At 37.8% G+C, this 18,534-nt stretch overlaps 1 protein-coding gene across 10 annotated transcripts in view; it reads left to right on the top strand.

The window, feature by feature from the left end:
• The window catches only part of LOC132129100 (calmodulin-binding transcription activator 1-like), a 397,316-nt gene that overhangs the window by 174,573 nt on the left and 204,209 nt on the right, over window positions 1-18,534 (top strand). For all 10 annotated transcript variants that reach the window (XM_059540552.1, XM_059540556.1, XM_059540553.1 and 7 more), the window contains one exon: window positions 14,408-14,475. In XM_059540552.1, the coding sequence (XP_059396535.1) occupies window positions 14,408-14,475 (68 nt within the window). The remainder of the gene's footprint in view (window positions 1-14,407; window positions 14,476-18,534) is intronic.

Here is an 18,534-nt window from a genome sequence, read left to right as displayed (position 1 = left end):
CTTAGGATGGACCCTCAAGGGTACAATGTTATACAGTATATACCCTAAATGAATGCTTGTTAGTACCTTAAAGTGCTAAAATACAGTCTTCAGGTACTATTATACACTCTTTATGAATGTATAAGGTACAAAGATGTTTTTTAAGAACAAAAAGCTTTTGTACCCTTGAAAATAATACCATTCTTGCTCCATACCATTTATCTTATATACATATATATTATATACATTTTTAAATACCATTTTTCTCATATGTTTAATTTATACTGAATTTTATATTTATGCTTAGCTCTACAATATTTAACCATTTAGATATTAAATTATGTCAGTTTTCTTTATCCAGTCATCACAAATGTCTGGAAGACTTGGTAATTTATTGGTCAACAAGTGCAGGAATTCTGCTATTTTGATTTGTAATATTGAACTGTTTGAATGAACTTTTTGCCATTTCAGTTGAAAACTGTGGAAAATCTATCAGGACATTTCTAACTGGGCAGGCCATCAGCATTCCTTGATGCTATTCCAAAAGTAAATACTATTGAGGAGAGATTTTGCTTTATTTGACTCTATCTTAGTGTGACCTTTACAGTCACACTGTCTCTTTATTATGATCTCAGCACAAAGTGGCGACAGAGGGTAGAAGCAGTGGGCCGCTTGTCTGGCACTATGATAGCAAAACAAAGGCAGCCTGACCGATGCACTAGATAGTGCAAACACTCTTTAATTAGCCTTCCCTCTCAAAGACAAATCAAACCCTGCAGTAAAATGGCAGGATCAACACTGGAAGAAAAAGGTGGGGCGGGGGGTTGTGTAGGACTCTAATAAAGCTCACTTTAGGTGGAACTGCTAATTTGAACAGAGTGTGTACCCTGCCTTCCGTTTTTTCTTTTCTTTCTTTTTTTACTGTGTACGCCTGTTCCTTGCCATTTTTAAAGAGAACTTATTATTGTTAATTTATTGATATTTTTAGTTTAATTTAGTAGTAGTTTCACATTGTTTTGCATGGTAAAACGGTTGAAAAGTGAAACTTGCACTGTTAAGACTATTTAAATTATATGTCAACTTTTAAAACTTGTGTTCTGTTCCATTTAATTATGCTGTTGTACCATGTTTGAACACTAGAGAACATTATGTAAAAGTTCCCTTAAAAAAGTGTGCCTATGTAAAAGTTCCCTTAAAAAAGTGTGCCTGGTGAGCTAAAAACCACCATAATTATACAGGACTTCCATTAAATCCGATTCAGTCAACCCACGACTAGCCAATTTTGGTATTTCTCTGTTCTGTAGAGCACAACTTTTGTTGAGCTGAAATAACTCTTCTCCCTTTATCTATGAATTTCCTAACATGTTTTTCCTGCCAGTGCAGTTTTAGACATGTCTTTCTGTTGAGAAGACATTTCTTCTCCCAATGCTAATGGATTGATTTTAGTTTGAACACTAGAAACTTTAGTTTCACGCAAGGGTGCCCCAGTCATTTGCTGTGCTGAATAGTAGAATTCACTGGATAATTCCAGCATTAATTGATTCTGGGCTCTGAAATAAACAGGCTGGCAAAGTGCACGAAAGTAGAGGCACAGCCTAATAGACCTGCTCCTTTTTCCAGAGGAGAGGAGTTGTTACTCAGACCGTAAATAAGTCCACACAATTGTTTTACATGTAAACTAAAGGAATTTTTCACCCATTCTGAAAGAAAGGTAATAGCACACCATCTTCTCAATAAGTCACTTGACTTAAATCAAGCTTAATGCTTTGTGTTAAGTTTAATGCATTGTGTTTGATTACAGCAAGCACCTCAATTAAAACTACACATAAAATGTTCAGCCGTACATTATACAGTTCTTACTTTCTTTGCTGAACACAGAGTGACAGTACAATGGTTTGGAGTCTGTCAGTTGTTAAAGCAGGGCTTTGTAAGAGTCTGTAAGAGTGTGAATGATCAGGTCTGCCAGGGCTTTGTGGTGTCTGTCTCTCGCCCTATTTTCTCATACATCAGGTGCGCCATAGGGACTCTCGTCAGTGAGAGTCAGTGTCACTGCATTAGACTCACTTCTTACTCTAATTCCCACTCCATCCATGATCCCACCAAAATGAGTCTGTCTCACACTCGGAATAGTGCTGTCACCACTCTTAAATCACTCAAGGTTTGATTGGCAGTAAAAAAAAAAAAAATTGTAAAATGTCTCAAAAGGACATTGGAAGTCCAAAATATTAGGATGACATTATGTAGTAAATATATAAATAAAAATTGTAAATATATATATATATATATATATATATATATATATATATATATATATATATATATATATATATATATATATATATATATATATATGTGTGTGTGTATATGTATATATATATGTGTATATATATATATATATATATGTATATGTATATATATATATGTGTGTGTGTATATATATATATATATATATACAGTACAGACCAAAAGTTTGGACACACCTTCTCATTCAAAGAGTTTTCTTTATTTTCATGACTATGAAAATTGTAGATTCACACTGAAGGCATCAAAACTATTAATTAACACATGTGGAATTATATATGGAATTATATACATAACAAAAAAGGGTGAAACAACTGAAAATAATGTCATATTCTAGGTTCTTCAAAGTAGCCACCTTTTGCTTTGATTACTGCTTTGCACACTCTTGGCAGTCGCTTGATGAGCTTCAAGAGGTAGTCACCTGAAATGGTCTTCCAACAGTCTTGAAGGAGTTCCCCGAGAGATGCTTAGCACTTGTTGGCCCTTTTGCCTTCTGTCTGCGGTCCAGCTCACCCCTAAACCATCTTGATTGGGTTCAGGTCCGGTGACTGTGGAGGCCAGGTCATCTGGCGCAGCACCCCATCACTCTCCTTCTTGGTCAAATAGCCCTTGATGCCTTCAGTGTGACTCTACAATTTCCATAGTCATGAAAATAAAGAAAACTCTTTGAATGAGAAGGTGTGTCCAAACTTTTGGTCTGTACTGTGTGCATATATATATATATATATATATATATATATATATATATATATATATAAATACAGTAAATCAGCATAGCTTTGTTCATCAGCTTTTTTCCTCAATGCATATTGATATATTATTGAAATGTCATTTGATTAGTTACTTGTCCTGTTTAATTAATTTAATTATTTGTTTTAATTCATTGACAATTCTAGCAAAAAAAGGTTAATAAATACATAAAAACAATAACAGAAAAAAAAAGAAAGAAATGCTGTCCAGAGAAAGATCCCGGTAATTCACTGTTCAGCCATGGCAGAAGGGCCGTTCTGCATGTGGTAATGAAGGCATTACTCTTCTCCCCTTGCTGGGGTGGATGGTGGCTTATGGTGGAGGTGTCCCGCTGTATAGATGATGAAGAAGTTTCCAAGCACGGACACGAGAGGGCAGATTGGAGGAGAGCGCCGCAGGAATCTGGGAAGTGAACCTGGCTGCTCCCCATGGAGCTAGTGAGATTGGGAGCGAATGACCGACATTTACAAATGAGCCTCTTCATCACCACATGAGGGAACAGTGTATCCTATTGTGTCCCAACTGAAGATCTGCTCAGTGCTCCCCCACATCCATGAAAAAGCAGGATAAGGCAGAGGATGTGCGTCTGAGCTTTGGTGCCCAAGGCAAGTGGCAGAGGGCATTCTTAACTTCCCTTCTTCCTTCATTCCAACCACATGAAATTTGAATTGGAGGGATTTATCATGCAGACCCTGAAGTGTGTGATGCCAGAACATTCAACTCTAGTTATATAGTTATATAGTTCTATCATTCTATCGATCTTTCTGTCATCCTGTCTTTTGTCCTTTCTATTGCTGTCTGTCCTTTCTGTCATTTTATCTTATCATTAGGGCCCGAGCACTGCAGTGCGAGGACCCTATTGGAATTGCTCCGTTTCTTCTTCTTCTTCTCCGAAATAAATTCAATTTTTGAGGGCCTAAACATGCTCCAAAACTCACGAAACTTTGCACACGCATCAGGACTGGCGAAAATGTACATCTGATATAGGTTCCAGAAGTGGGTGTGGCAAATTGGCTCGATAGCGCCACCTGTTAAATTTCAACGGAGTGCTCCTCGAGCTGTGTTTCACGTACACGCATGAAAATTGGTACACACATATAGCACACCATTATCTACAAAAAAGTCTCTTGGTACAAAATCCAAAACCCAACAGGAAGTAACTTATTTTCAATTTCCTGTACGATTTTTGTGCAGTTTTTGCCATTTCCATGCCTCGTACTTTGACGAACTCCTCCTACAGTTTTAATCGGATTGTCTTCAAATTTAGTGAGGGTCATCATAAGACCTTTGTGATGTTAAATTGCGAAGGTTTTGAGTTTTCTTCAAGGGGTGTGTCCATGGCGGCCTGACAAATTTGATGTTTCGCCATGAAACAGGAAGTTGCTGTAACTCAGGCAAGCAATGTCCGATCTTTCCCAAACTTCCCTAACTAATACATGCTAGCAACACTTAGCGAAGTGCTAAACAAATTAAAAAGTGTCAAAAATTGTTAAATAGGCTGGCAAAATTCTAGAAGCATAATAAAACATGTTAGCAACACTTAGTTAAGTGCTAAAGCATGCTACTAAGGCAGTGAAAAAAGGAAGTTGCTGTAACTAAGGCAAGCAATGTCCGATCTGCCCCAAACTTCACACGTTTGACAAGAGTCCTGTCCTATTCACATCAACATGCCTGTATTTGGTTATAGCCATAGCACCATCTACTGGCAACAGGAAGTGTCATGTGTAACACTGTTATGGACTCCTAGCAACATATTAAAAAGTGCCATCAAGTGATAAATACACTGGCAGCATGCTAGAAACATACTAAAACATGTTAGCAACACTTAGCTAAATGCTAAAGCAGCATAATACTGCAGTGAATCAGGAAGTTACTGTAATTCAGGCATACAGTGTCCAATCTTCCCCAAATTTAGCAAATTTGATAAGAGTCCTTTCCTGAACACATCAACATGCCTGTATTCGATTATAGTCATAGCGGCACCTAATGGCGACAGGAAGTGGCATATTTAAGATGGTTATGGACTCCATGCAAAATTTAAAAAAAACATCAACAAGTGTTAAATAGGCTGGAAACATTCAAGAAGCATACTAAAACATGCTAGCAACAGTTAGCTAAGTGCTAAAGCATGCTACTAATGCAGTGAAAAAGGAAGTTGCAGTAACTCAGGCAAGCAATGTCCGATCTGCCCCAAACTTCACACGTTTGACAAGGGTCCTGTCCTAAATACATCAACATGCCTGTATTCGTTTATAGTCATAGTGCCACCTGCTGGCAACAGTAAGTGTCATGTTTAACACTTTTATGCACTATTTGTAACACATTAAAATATTCCATTGTGTGCTAATCATGCTAGAAATATTCTAAAACATGCTAGCAACACTTACTATGTGCTAAAGGATGCTATTAATACTATGAAACATGAAGTTGTTGTAACTCATGCATACCCAGCATTCCCAGTCTGACTCAAACTTCACATGTTTTATAAGAGTCCTGGCCTGAACACAACTAAAGGCCAATATTCAACTATAAGTATAGAGCCACCTGCTGGCAAAAGGAAATTACTTATTTTATACTAACTTAAACATGAGATGTCTGATCTGCCCAAAACTTTTCATATTTGGTAAGAGTCCTGGCCTGAAGACATTAACATGCCGATATTCAGTAGTAATCATAGCGCCACCTGTTGGCAGCAGGAAATGTGGCACCAATATTTACTATTTTATAAGCATATGGCCCAACGTTCACTGTTCCTCCTATTGGCACCGGGTGGTGGTGAGCCCGGGTGCGAGGGCCCGTTCATCGCAGCTTGCAGCTTTAATTTTGTCTTGTCTTTTCAATTCTGAATGCCGCACAACCGTGGTGTTTTCTTTAGTTACAAACTGACAGTTTTGTATTTATTTACACAATGAAGCAAAACAATGTATTTTCACCTTCTATATTCCCTTCCCAGCAGATGTTTCTCTTAGAAAATATGATTATTACTGTAGGTGTGTAAATCGATTAAAAATAAATCCTGTGCTGATTTAATCAGCATGTGTTGAGATCAATTAGCATAGCATGTAATTACATTAATCTCAATCACGTATATTGATATTTGCTGAGAAAGATCTTTCAAAGACAACCTATTGTTGTGGCAGAGGAAAGCATTGCTTGTCACGTCACATACATTTCATACGCAGACCTTGGGATGAATAGCCAAGGCTGAGCTGTCATGCTCAGAGCAGAGTTGTTAAGAGGGGAGGTGACGCTTTCCATCTTTTTTTTCTTGTCTAAAATGATAACATCCCCTCAAAGAGCAGTTTCATTTCCATCCCATGCAGTGGGACCTGGCACTAGCAGCAAAACAATCTTGCTAAGTGCGAACACTTGCCTCCCACATTGCATCCTCTTCCTCTACTCACAGGGACTGGGCTTTGGAAACAGAAGGCCTAGACAGAACGGCTGGAGCTCAGCCACTCACTCAGCCCTCGATGGGGAGGATTCAGTGCTGTGAGAAGGGGATAATTTGTTTCGAGATGCCTCGAAGTGTCTGAGACCTGGGAGGTGCACCGCAGGCGTATCAGTATGCCAAGCCAAACACTGACCACCAGCTGGAAAACATCTAAGTTATTCTGGATCAATTCACAATTGATCTCGGCCCAACTGTATGTATAATGTAGGCTGTTGGGCGGTTAAGACTGTCTGTCTGTCTGTCTGTCTGCCTGACCAGTGCTGGGAAAGAGATATGATCTGCCCACACCCTTTAAAAGCATATTATGTGAAAGGGCAAAGGGTCTTGAAGAGACTTTTAAATGAGCAGAGAGGGTTGAATGTGTGCAGTAAATGGATTCCGTCCTGCCCGGTCACAGACCAGATATATTCAGAGCATGCTGACAGGGTTCTGCGCGTCCTACAGACCTGTTTACAGGGTACGCCACGTCTCACTGCTTTCTGTTGAGTCTGCAGGTTGGTGGCCTAAAGCTTTGGAAGGTGGCGCGGCACCGAGCATCATGAGTATTGAATGGCCGTGGCGGGGTGTGCGCGGATGGGCTATAATGCCGAGTTGGCTGTGAGTGTCGTTCCTGCTCCTCATTTGGGCTGCTCAAGGAGGCTGCATGCAGAGATTAATAGGTGGCTGACTGGAAAGCAAAGCTTTTTAACCCTGCTCAGGGACTCAGCAGATGCCAAGTGCAGCTGTCAGGAGTCAGAGTGCTTTTGTTGTGTGCTCTCTCTTCTTACTTGCTCTTCTTTCTCCCTCTTTCTCTCCCATTGCCTTTTACTTTCAAATGTATCTGTAGCTTTAATGGTTCAGAGGTGTATACTTAATGATTGGTTGTGAATGTTGTAAAGTAATTTTATAAATAATATTTATTATATGTTTGAAAACGTTTTTATTTTAAAGCACACAGAATATTTAGTTCTATGCATGACTCTCAAGATCTTCTGAACTGTAGGGTTGTCTCAACAAATGACAGCATTTTTAAATTTTTTCAAAAACATTAAGTTTAATTAAACATTAAGATATTTAATTTTTTATTTTATTTAATACAATATTTACCTTAACTACAGGTTGCTTAACTGAAACAATTAAGATGAATTTCATAATGCCTTTGTAATTTGTTTTGTGCTTATGCTTTAACAGCAGTACTATAGCTGCTGTGTTTAATAAAATTATCTTCTTATCCAGCATTGATTTTATTGTATTTTATTTTGAATAAGCTTTTATTTGAGCCCGCATTTAAACTCTCAGTAATAGTTTGGAGTAGAAAAATAATCATCAGAAAGTAATGCATAAAACAACTCATTTCCATTCAAAAACAGACAGTATGAGTTTAAAGATGTGAGTGGTTGTTACTAATCGGAAGCTCATTGTTATAATAATTCCAACATGATGTGAATTAGATTGTCGAGAGATGTTGAGATATAACTGTTATTTTCATTCTGCCAGTAAACAACAACAGACTTAACATGCTGATCCAAGTAAATCCTGTCGATGTGTTTTTGTTGTTGTTGTTTTTGATGGAGTTGGTTGGGGCAGTGTGAACAGTAGCTTTTAGATATGAGAGGAGTTTTCTGTGTGTCTGATAACAGGTCAGGATTAACCCTATCCATTTCATCCATTTAATGCACACTCTTCTGAAGTGTGTAAACAGCCTTTCAATGATGTGCTTGTTTTTAATGAGCTGTGTGAGAGATGCAGAGCTCCACAGCTTCTTCTCGAGTCCTTGACCTTTTCTCATCCCCACTGACACTCGTTCATCTGTTACACCCTTACACCTCTCGCACTCTCGTTCATTTATCCTCTCATCTCCCTCCCTGCGTATCACTCTCGGTTCTGTCTAATTGCATTTAAATTTGCCCTAAGGGATGCCTTGGTATTTTAATCCTCTCCCCCGTTTTCCCTCAAATCCATTTGCACCCTGCCCTGGCCCGGTCAGTTTCATGGGTTGCCCTGCAGGAAATATCAGATGACCTCACTTTCCAGTTAGAAAAAGGTATCATGTGGAATAGAATCAGTTGAGAGGCTCATCCCACCCCCCAATCCCTCATATTCATTTTCCCCTCCTGCACAGATTTCCTGCTCTCAAGTGCAGAACAAGGTCATAGTACCAAGGTCATATACTGCATGACACCAAGCAATCCGCCAAAAGTTTGTGGATTTTAATATGTAAAGTGTCAAAATCCTCTTATCTATTTTTTTTTAGCATCCTTTGTTTACTTCCAGGTTTAAATTACAATTTGAATCCCAGATTTTCAATTTAGTCTCTGAAGTTTGGACCTCACTGTACATGAATTCACTTAATTCACTATTCAGTCTAATGTTTCTAATGTTTCAGTCCCTATTTCTCTCCCATTGCCTTTTTACTGTTTACTTCCAGGTTTAAATTACAATTTGAATCCCAGATTTTCAATTTAGTCTCTGAAGTTTGGACCTCACTGTACATGAATTCACTTAATTCACTATTCAGTCTAATGAAAGCATCATAATTTAATACAGTTCTAATTAAAAAAGCAAGGAAATATTCTGTGTGCTCACACCTGTTTCTCAAGAACATTTATCTTATACTGTTAAGGCCTTCCGTAACCCCTTTACTTCACTATATCTGGGATGTATCTGTGCATTTATGAACAGAGTAGAACACGGCAAAAAGCTTGAAAGTGTGTTTTAATATAGGACTCTTTTCAGAGAAGTACTGGGAGTGCTGGTAGAAAAAAACAGTGTGGGTTGAAAGAATGAGGTTGACATATGCGCAATCCATGAAAACTCACGCTGGGAATGACGAATCCATTTGATCAAGTCACTTTTTTGTTTCAGACTCAAAAGAGACATTGAGACCTTTAAATTAAACAGTCCCAAAGACAGTTAGACTTAATGCAGTATTAGTATTCAAATAGAGGAGTTTGTCCCTTTGAGAATATCTAAGCTTTTTAGTCTCAATGGCTCATGGGAACAGGGAGATGCCTTATGGATGGTGTTTAGAGGCAAGTGTCTGGGGATAAAGTGAAGCTTTTGATGCCTTTCCTTACCCACAACAATCTAAGCATCAAAAGCAAAGGGTAGAGAAAACAAATGTGCATGCCAAGGGTCAGCCAGGGACATGGATACTACCACTGAAAGAATCCCCCTTATCAAATGTCTGCCAAAACAAGCAGCATCTTGTGCGCAAGAGAAATGTGATGGAAATTGCATATATCAAAGCTGTTTCTCTGTCTCCTCTTCATACTAAAAGAGGGAAGGATAGGGCAAAATTGTGTTTGCTTGCATTACACTGTTATTTTGTCAGTTATCTACACCAGAAACAAAGCAAGGGAAATATGCATGTCATATTTTATTTTAAATTGCCAGATGTGTCCTTATATTCACAAAAGTCACAGATAGCAGGAAGCGAACAGCCACGCACAAATAAGAGTCCCTTTCCTGCGCACACTGAAGCTGCGCGAGCATACCGTACCGGTCCGCGCCCTGCACACGTATAGACCGTGAAGAAATTTTCAGCTCAACTTCTCACGTGTTGGATGAGAAACGAAACGGACTAAACTGTGACACAACTGAAATGTTTTTTTTTTTGTAAATTAGAACTTGCATACACGTTTGAAAAGCTAGAAGTAATCTTCAGTTCCGCACAGGATGATTATTTTTATTTTACCTTAAAATTACATTGACTTCATTTGATTTAGAAAATCTTGATTTAGTTTCATTCATCCAACACTTTGTATCTTTGTTTTATTCGCACCAACATTATTTGATTGTAACATTTTGGAATAATTTATTTATATAGCATACTTTTATTTAGTCTCACTGGTAAAGACCTTTTTTTTTATTTAAAACCAAATTTAAAAACTAAAACAAATACTGAATGCTGATTAAGAAACCTCTTATTGAATGTGTGTTGATTATCTTGTTTGGATTGTAGAACTATGCAGTTATTGCCTTTAATTTCACATGGTTACAGTTAATCTTTTAATTTAAGGCCAGTTCTCTGTAGTTTCAACCCAATTCAAAAACAAAAGCTAAATGCTGATGTCTGTACCATCTATGTTTGTATTGAATGTAGGCTACTTACTGTGCATTTACTGCCGTTAATTTCAGATGGTTACGGTTATTGTTTTCAATAGCCAAAATCCTCTCTGGCCTATTAAATACCAAATAAACATCTTGTTTATGCATACTTTCCTTCTTTCTTGTTTGTTGCTTAAAGAAAAAAAATTTGCTTGTAAAAAAAAAAAAAGTTTTTGTAAAAAAAAGTTTGCTTGTAAAAAATCAGTATTGGAATCGGCCATGAAAAATCATGATCGTGCATCCCTAGACGTTAGATATTATTTGTTAAATATAACAAATAGCTGTGTGTCTGATTGGTCCAAATACTACAACAGCTAGCAGCTCATTATAGCACAGCACAAACTTTGTTCCTTGCAGCTGTTTAATGGCCCTTTGCTTGTTTTTGTTTGTTTTTCTTTCTTTCTTTCTTTTCTTTTATTTTTTGCTGTAAGGTTATTGCACCTTTATGGCTGATCGGGGATGGAATAATCCTCGACATCTGTTCGGGAAGTGGGTGGGGGATGCCGACGTTTGCCTTTTATTTACTGGACCTGGCCTCTCGGCTCATCCCCCAGGTCTGAGGTCGGCATGTTGACTATTAATGGGAATACGATAAAAAAGAAGAATCTCAAATGGGCCTCAAGGTCAATGAAGTAGTTTTGCCCCCTAGCTATCTTTCTGGCTTGTAAAACAAACATTACTCACAAGCAGTGCGATAAATTAGCAGGATGCAACTTATAGACTTATTTTATTTTCTTAACTGCACGCATTAACTGTTTTAATTGTTTAGTCAGATGAAGTTTTCTCTTTTTTAATTAGCAAAACAAGTTAAGTACAAGTGTATTTACTGCAAAAATGTTATATAATTGTGGAAATCCTGCTTTCAACTTATGAAAAATAAAATATAACAACTCATCTGTAGTATTTTCAGTTTGGCAAGCCAGGCAAGTTTTTTTTTTTTTTTTTTTTTAGTATGGAAAGGTTCCTTTTCTCTTCTCCATGGTCATATTCCACAGCCTTTTCCTCTTGTCCTTGTCTCTTTCTCTCTGCTCTGGCCCTGATGACGGGAGGGCAGAACGTTAATCAGAATAGCACTATCTCTCTAAAAGCACCTCCAGGCCATTGCCAACTCTTGCATTCTCTGTGTGGGCACTGCCAGTCTTGGCACCCTGCACTTTGAGGGACGTCTCTAATGCCAACTGTGACAGGATTAAAGCTTGGAGTAACTGTTTATATTACAACTCCTAAGGGCAACTGAATACCATTGGTTGTTGGGAATCGAGTAGAATTTGGGCTATCATTGATAGGCTTTCAGTGTTTAATTTGGTTAGTAAATAAAATCTTGTCAAGCTCAGAATATTGAAATTGATTGTAGTGTGATGGATTTACATTATGTAGACTGCTTGACGGAATGTTCTAGAAAGAATTAAATAAATTGTAATGAAATCGAAGTAAATAACTTTTATGCTGTTATGTACCTGTGATTATTCTTTTGGAACTGCATGTAACACTAAATTAAATCTGCCAAAACTTATAGATAAATAGTAAAGTTTCAAGAAAACATTATTCATCACTTCAGCAGAAATGCTTTTGAACTCTATGGGCCCTATTTTAACGATCTGAAACGCAAGTATCAAGCGCAAAGCGCAAGTAACTTTGTGGGAGGGTCTTTGGCGCTGTTGCTATTATGCCGGCGGAATAAATGACTCTTGCGCCCGACGCAAGTTTCAAAGAGGCATGTCTGAAGTAGCTTCATTATTCAGAGGTGTGGTTTGGGCGTAACATGAAATAAACCAATCAGAGCTTCATATATCCTTCCCTTTAAGACGAGACGCGCATATTTCATAGCGGATCGATATTTTAACGGCGGATCTTCCAAGGCGCGCGCCAGGTGCGGTGCAGAGCTGAGGAGACAGATGTTCTCGTCTGGCCATAAAACACAGGTGACATTGTATGGGGATAGGAGAAACACAACCTAATAAGCTCTGGTTTAACAGGCATATAATAATTTTGTGAATGTGTAATCTAGATTAAAATGCCTATTTTTCAAAGAGTCCTGGCCGAGAATTGACAGCATTTACAGATTGAAACAACAGCAAATCAATGATTCTTCTTCGCGTGACAGAATAATATATTTAAAATGCCAATATATTATTCCATTCAAATGGAACTGCGTACATAAATGGCATTTTTCCCAATTCGGTTCTTGCAAGTGAAACGAGAGTAAAACAATTATCAGACCAGAGGGAATATTCACAAAACCATTTTTAAGACAACCTAAATAAAAAGGCAACAATCCCAGAATAGTTTTTATAAATATTTCGATAAAAAAATAAATTTTCCTTCTAAAATACAAAAATGACCAGGATAAATTATTATACAATTTATAATTAAGAGTTAAAGGCTTACAATCGGATTTAAATCTTAAAGCATCCAGAGAAGAAAGAAGTAGATAGGAATCTAATTCATACACCACATAACTGTATATAAGTAAAGGCAAGACATAGTAGAAACTTCTCTTTCTTACATTTCATGTTTCTAAAATAAAACCCAAGCTTTATTTCATTTTTTTTCTTTAAATGAGTTATGTGAGACTCAAAAGATAATTTATCATCGATAATGATGCCAAGATAATTAAATTATTTTACTAACTTAATCACATTGCCTTGTGAAGTCTGGAGAGGAATGCACGCACACACGCTACACTATGGCCATTGCGCGCTTAAAATAGCATCTGATAACATGCGCATTGCGCCATTGACTTTAGACCAGGTTTTTTTTGGTTAGTTGCGCAAACGTTTTATTGAACTGCAAGATAGCATCAGGGACTATTTGCGCCGGATCACGCCTTCTTTTTTGCGCCGACCCGCCCAGGGAGCGCAAGTTCAATCTGTAGTTTGACAACGTGCATCTGTGGAGGGAAAAGTCCGCTTTGCACCGGTGCAAAATAGGAATGATACTTGCGTCAGTGTACAAAGTCAATTGCGCTGGGTGCAAGATAGGGCCCTATGTCAGTAATGTTGTGGCAAGTCTTTAGAAATCTTTTCTTAAAGCTGTTTATTACATTTCAGCATTATGCGTTAAGTTCAGGAAATAATTGGACCCTTTTTGATAACATCGTTTGTGTCCCTCCGCATTTCCTGCTGTCTTTGTATGACAAATGGCCTCAGTGTGAAATGAATGGCTGGCTGTCACAGGTAATCACAAGGTTGCTTGTCATTACCTGGTCTGCTTTTATTTGCCATGATTAACTTTGTGAAGGAATGATGGGATACGTTTCACTCATCCACTTGTCTCTTTTGTTGGATGACAGTGATGACTGGGTTAACATGCTACCAGAAATTGCATCATCTACTGTCATGTTTGTTGTGCATCCAAAGAAATGATTTCTCTTTTGTTACAACAATCAAAGAGCCACTGTAAAGGAGGTTATCATGTCAATCACTTCATATTACATAATGTGAGCTTCAGACATTGAGGGAGCAACTACGTCCACAAAATCTGCTGAACGCGATTTTCACAGTGCTGTTCACGAACTTGCGACTTGGTTTTCAATGCAACATTGCCTTATACATTTTAAATGGTTGTTCTATCAACTTTTGAAGCTTATTTTTAGTGCTTATTTCAATGCATGTTTATTTCTGAGTGCGCTTTATTATCCATTTATTTTGGGGGTGTGGTGCCCCGCGCTTTGGAGTCTTGTGGGGCTCGGAGCTCTCTCCCTTGACAGCACGCCAAATACGCATAACATTTATTTAATTATAAGTGTGAACTCGTGAGATGTACACATGTTAAAAAGCTGTCGATATTCTGTGACAGTAACGCCTACCTCTCTTTCTGTCTTCTGTTTGACAGGAAATTGCAGCATACTTGATAACATTTGAAAAGCATGAGGAATGGTTGACAACATCACCTAAAACAAGGTAAGAACTGATCATCAGAAATCTATTTCCCCCCAGAATTCCAGGTTTTATCACCGTGATGCTTAAATGAAGCCATTAGCTGGAGACTCCCCTGACAACCCACTTGAGGATCTCTGCTATCTTAAAAGTTGGGTGTTTGATATTGGGGGACATTGATGGCAGTTTCAGAAGGTTTACTTCTTATAGGAGTTAGCCTGACAGGTAATGGATTATTAATGTGGACTAATAACTGCAAATAGCCTATTAGCAGAGCTCTTGGCTCAATGCTTGGCTCTCATTTCTTCTGTCAGTGCGATGGTAATGTGTTCATATCTAACAGCAAATTAAACGTCCTATTATAAATGAAGGTGTGAGCTGAAAGCTGTCTAGCTGCCTGCTCAGAAGTAGATGGTAGGTGTTGACTGACACTGAAGAGGGAAAAGTGAGCATGTCACGTCTATATGTGCATGCACCTGAATCAATCATCTTCATCAGTCTTCTTGGTTTATGGCTGATAACTTGCCTTGGGTTCTGAAGCAGCTCTGGTGAATCTACACTTTCCCAAACCCCACAAGTGTAAGATTTGTATAGACTGACTATACACTTGATAAAACCTGTGAAGAACATGTCTAAGATGTATTACATCACAGAATCAAAATAAAGTCTATCATATGATAATTAATATGCACCATTTTGTCAACATTTTGCCAGCTTGTTCATGTATCCATGTCCATTGTGATCTTGAAAAATACTGTTCTCTGGTAATTTGTTGTATCCCACCTGGTTAGGACAGAGTGTAAGAGTTTCTTCTATCACCGAGAGTAAAACTCACTCTGCAGACAGTAGATGCAACCAATCATTAAAAAGAGATAAGAGTAGGAAGGTTACTTGAAGGTGAGGGAGATATTTGGCAAAAACTACATTTAATTTATCCTTAAATGCATGTCATGCATCTTATGGTGTAATATTTTAAGAAGCTTAGTGTGGGCACACACAATTTGTATCAGTGTATCAGTTTGTGTACATGCCTGGGTTTATATCTGTGTGTTTCTTCAGTCTGTTTTTCTTAGCCTCAGGTTAAGCCCTCCAGTCTCCTGTTCTATCCAGTTTTTCGAAACAGAGCAGTGCTTTCTACATCTCTCGCCTGCTTCTAGAAAGAAGCCCCACTTCTCTCCCAATTAGAGAGAGCCGATCCTATACTATTAGACGTCTCAGTGTCCCTTCTCCTCAGTGCCAGACACTGGAAACTGCTCACTCTCATGCTTTCCTCCAGTCTGCACATAGGAAGTGCTGGGTGCCATCGGCACAGAGTAAAACCAAAGCTGACGAGGGATCGCATCTTTCACACTTGTTCATAATGTATTAAACACGGTGTCATCTCTCTCTATATCAATTTCTGTCTTCCACCCCACAACTTATTAGTCAATTTGTGAGATTGTCTAATTTATCACGGTGATGTTTATTTTTAATAACCCCATTAAAGTTTTACATTTGTCCACATTTACTTTGTTATAGACAATCAAATGGGCATTGCTTGGTCTTTGATTATTCTATCACATTTTGCATTGTTGTTTTTAGCAGTTAGTCATGGTCTCTGCAATTTTAATACTGAGTATAAAAGCACTGTCCAGATTTTAAAAAGGTAAGAACATATCTTATATACCGTATTTTCCGGACTATAAGTCACACTTTTTTTCATAGTTTGGCTGGTCCTGCAACTTATAGTCAGGTGTGATTTATTTATCAAAATTAATTTGACATGAACCGAAAGAAATGAACCAAGAGAAATGAATGCTCCTGTAGTCTACACTGAAGACATAGAGCGCCCTCTCGCGGCTGTAGACGGTAATGTTTTCTCTTGGTTCTTGGTTCTAAATAAATGCGACTTATAGTCCAGTGCGACTTATATATGTTTTTTTCCTCATCATGACGTATTTTTGGACTGATGCTACTTATAGTCCGAAAAATATGGTAAACAACCCATAAGGTTTTGGACGATCGAGGTCAGATGACCCCAAATCCAGCCCAATTATACATGGTCTCTATAAGACAAATTAGTCAGGCAACAAACTATACTTGATTTTGAAAATATGTAGTTTTGTACATCCCTATTAACAATCCTAATTCATGTGCAAATAGACTTTGAGTACTCCAACTTCCTCCCAATTTTTCTCTTTGTCTGTAAGGGACATTGATAATGGCTGGACATAAAGCAAAAGCCAATTATAAGACATTTCCTTGCTTAATTGCTAGAGATGAGTTGAAGAGCACCCCCCGTCAGCTTTTTATCTCCAGCACCAAAAGATGAGCCCATGAATAAAGTGTACTTCTATGTGCTCACTCATTACAGGCCTGCGCTCAGTAATGTGTATTATCACTGTTACAGCACACGCTCAGGGCTTTTTGGATCCAGAATGGTGACCAGACAGTGAACCTTTAAGGATTCAAAAATAAATAAAATAAAAATCTCTATTGTAAGAATATTAAAAGTCTCTATTGTAACTTTAAAGTCATCTAGTGCACTTTTGAAATAACTTTAAGGGAAAAAAAATACTTGCCAAATACACTTTTCATCTTACATGCAATGATGTATTTATCCAATATATTTTTTAGAATGAGATTTCCCCTTTTAATAGCAGGGTTATTGTAAGTTTTTATTTTAGTTTATGTACACTAGGGCTGACAGAAAAAAATTTAATTTAAAAAAAAAACATGTTTAATGAAGGTTGATTATATTTGAAGTTTTATATCAAGTACCTAAAACTCATATACATTTTTGATTTGTTTGGGAGTGATATATAAAATGTACTGTAGATTAGTTTAAGTTAGTTTAGTTCCCCAGTTACATTTTTAATTAGTTTTCTACAATAATAACAGCCTACAAGCAATAGCAAGTACTGTAGCAAAACCACTTTGAGTGATATATACACTAATGCCTGGTGAAAACTATCCATTAGCTTAGCTTATTTTGAATGCCTCAGAGGAGAAATATGTTTTTAGAACCAGATGTAGTAGAATCTAATTTAGTATAAACAGAGTCATGCTAACCAGCAATCTTTGACGCTAAGAGAAACGTCACGTTGAGTGACAGTATTTAATGTGATCTTTTAAGTTTTGCCTAGTTTAGTGTTCATAGTTCATAGTGTTCTGTTAGAAGCATTCAGCCATTCAAGTATTCAGTGGTGTTTCTTATTTAGCATGGCTATTTTTAAAAGAGAGACAGAGGCAGAAAGAGACAGCATTTATATGACTTTCTGGTGGTCAAGATAGAGTAGAGGTCAAGGTTCAAGGGTTATGAGAAGGGGTATGTGGTTAAGTGATTTTCTTGCAGTATGTCATTTGCTCCTTCTCCTTCCCGGTGGAAGCCAACAGCTCTGAGGCGCCAGGCTACAGGAACTGACTCAGCCTCTGGGCGGGCCAGGCTGGAGAGACGAGAGGCAGAGGCCAATGGGCCATAGAGAGTATAATAGCTAAGCAGTAGGCCATGGATGTTTGGAGGCATAGCCTGGGGCTCTGAACACACACATACACAAGCACACACACTCAGACACATACTTTACAGTACATACAGAACAAACATTTGAGAATCAATCCAAGCTTGAGATAAGACAGAAGGAATATTCTATTTGTATTACCAAGAGATCAGTCACTAGAGAGAACCACAACAAATACACTGGAAGATAAGACTTTTGCATGATAAAAATGCAGTAGAATAAATCTATCCATCCTTATTATATAAAAAAAAATTAGTATTCCAAACTTTCGACTGGTAATGTATAAAAAGAAATTCTTCGTGATTATTATGGTTTGCTTAGGTTCAGCACTGTGTCTTTAAATAATCCAAGGTCGGAGTGCTGTGATTGATGCATTTGGTTCATTGTAATGAACATTCCTGTTCAGACAGGAAGTGCAACAATGGTTAAAATCAATAAGACTGCTTGCACGCTGGCCGCTGGAACAACACTACAGCTAATTCAGGCCATACCCGTCAAAGCCCTGAAAATTTCCCACAACTTCAGTGCAATGCACTTTAATTTACACTGGCAGCCACCTCCTTTTCCATTTCTATTAAAAGGAGAG

Source organism: Carassius carassius, chromosome 46, assembly GCF_963082965.1.
Source record: "Carassius carassius chromosome 46, fCarCar2.1, whole genome shotgun sequence".
In the NCBI taxonomy this organism is placed as follows: domain Eukaryota; kingdom Metazoa; phylum Chordata; class Actinopteri; order Cypriniformes; family Cyprinidae; genus Carassius; species Carassius carassius.
This window is presented reverse-complemented; position numbering and strand designations above follow the sequence as displayed.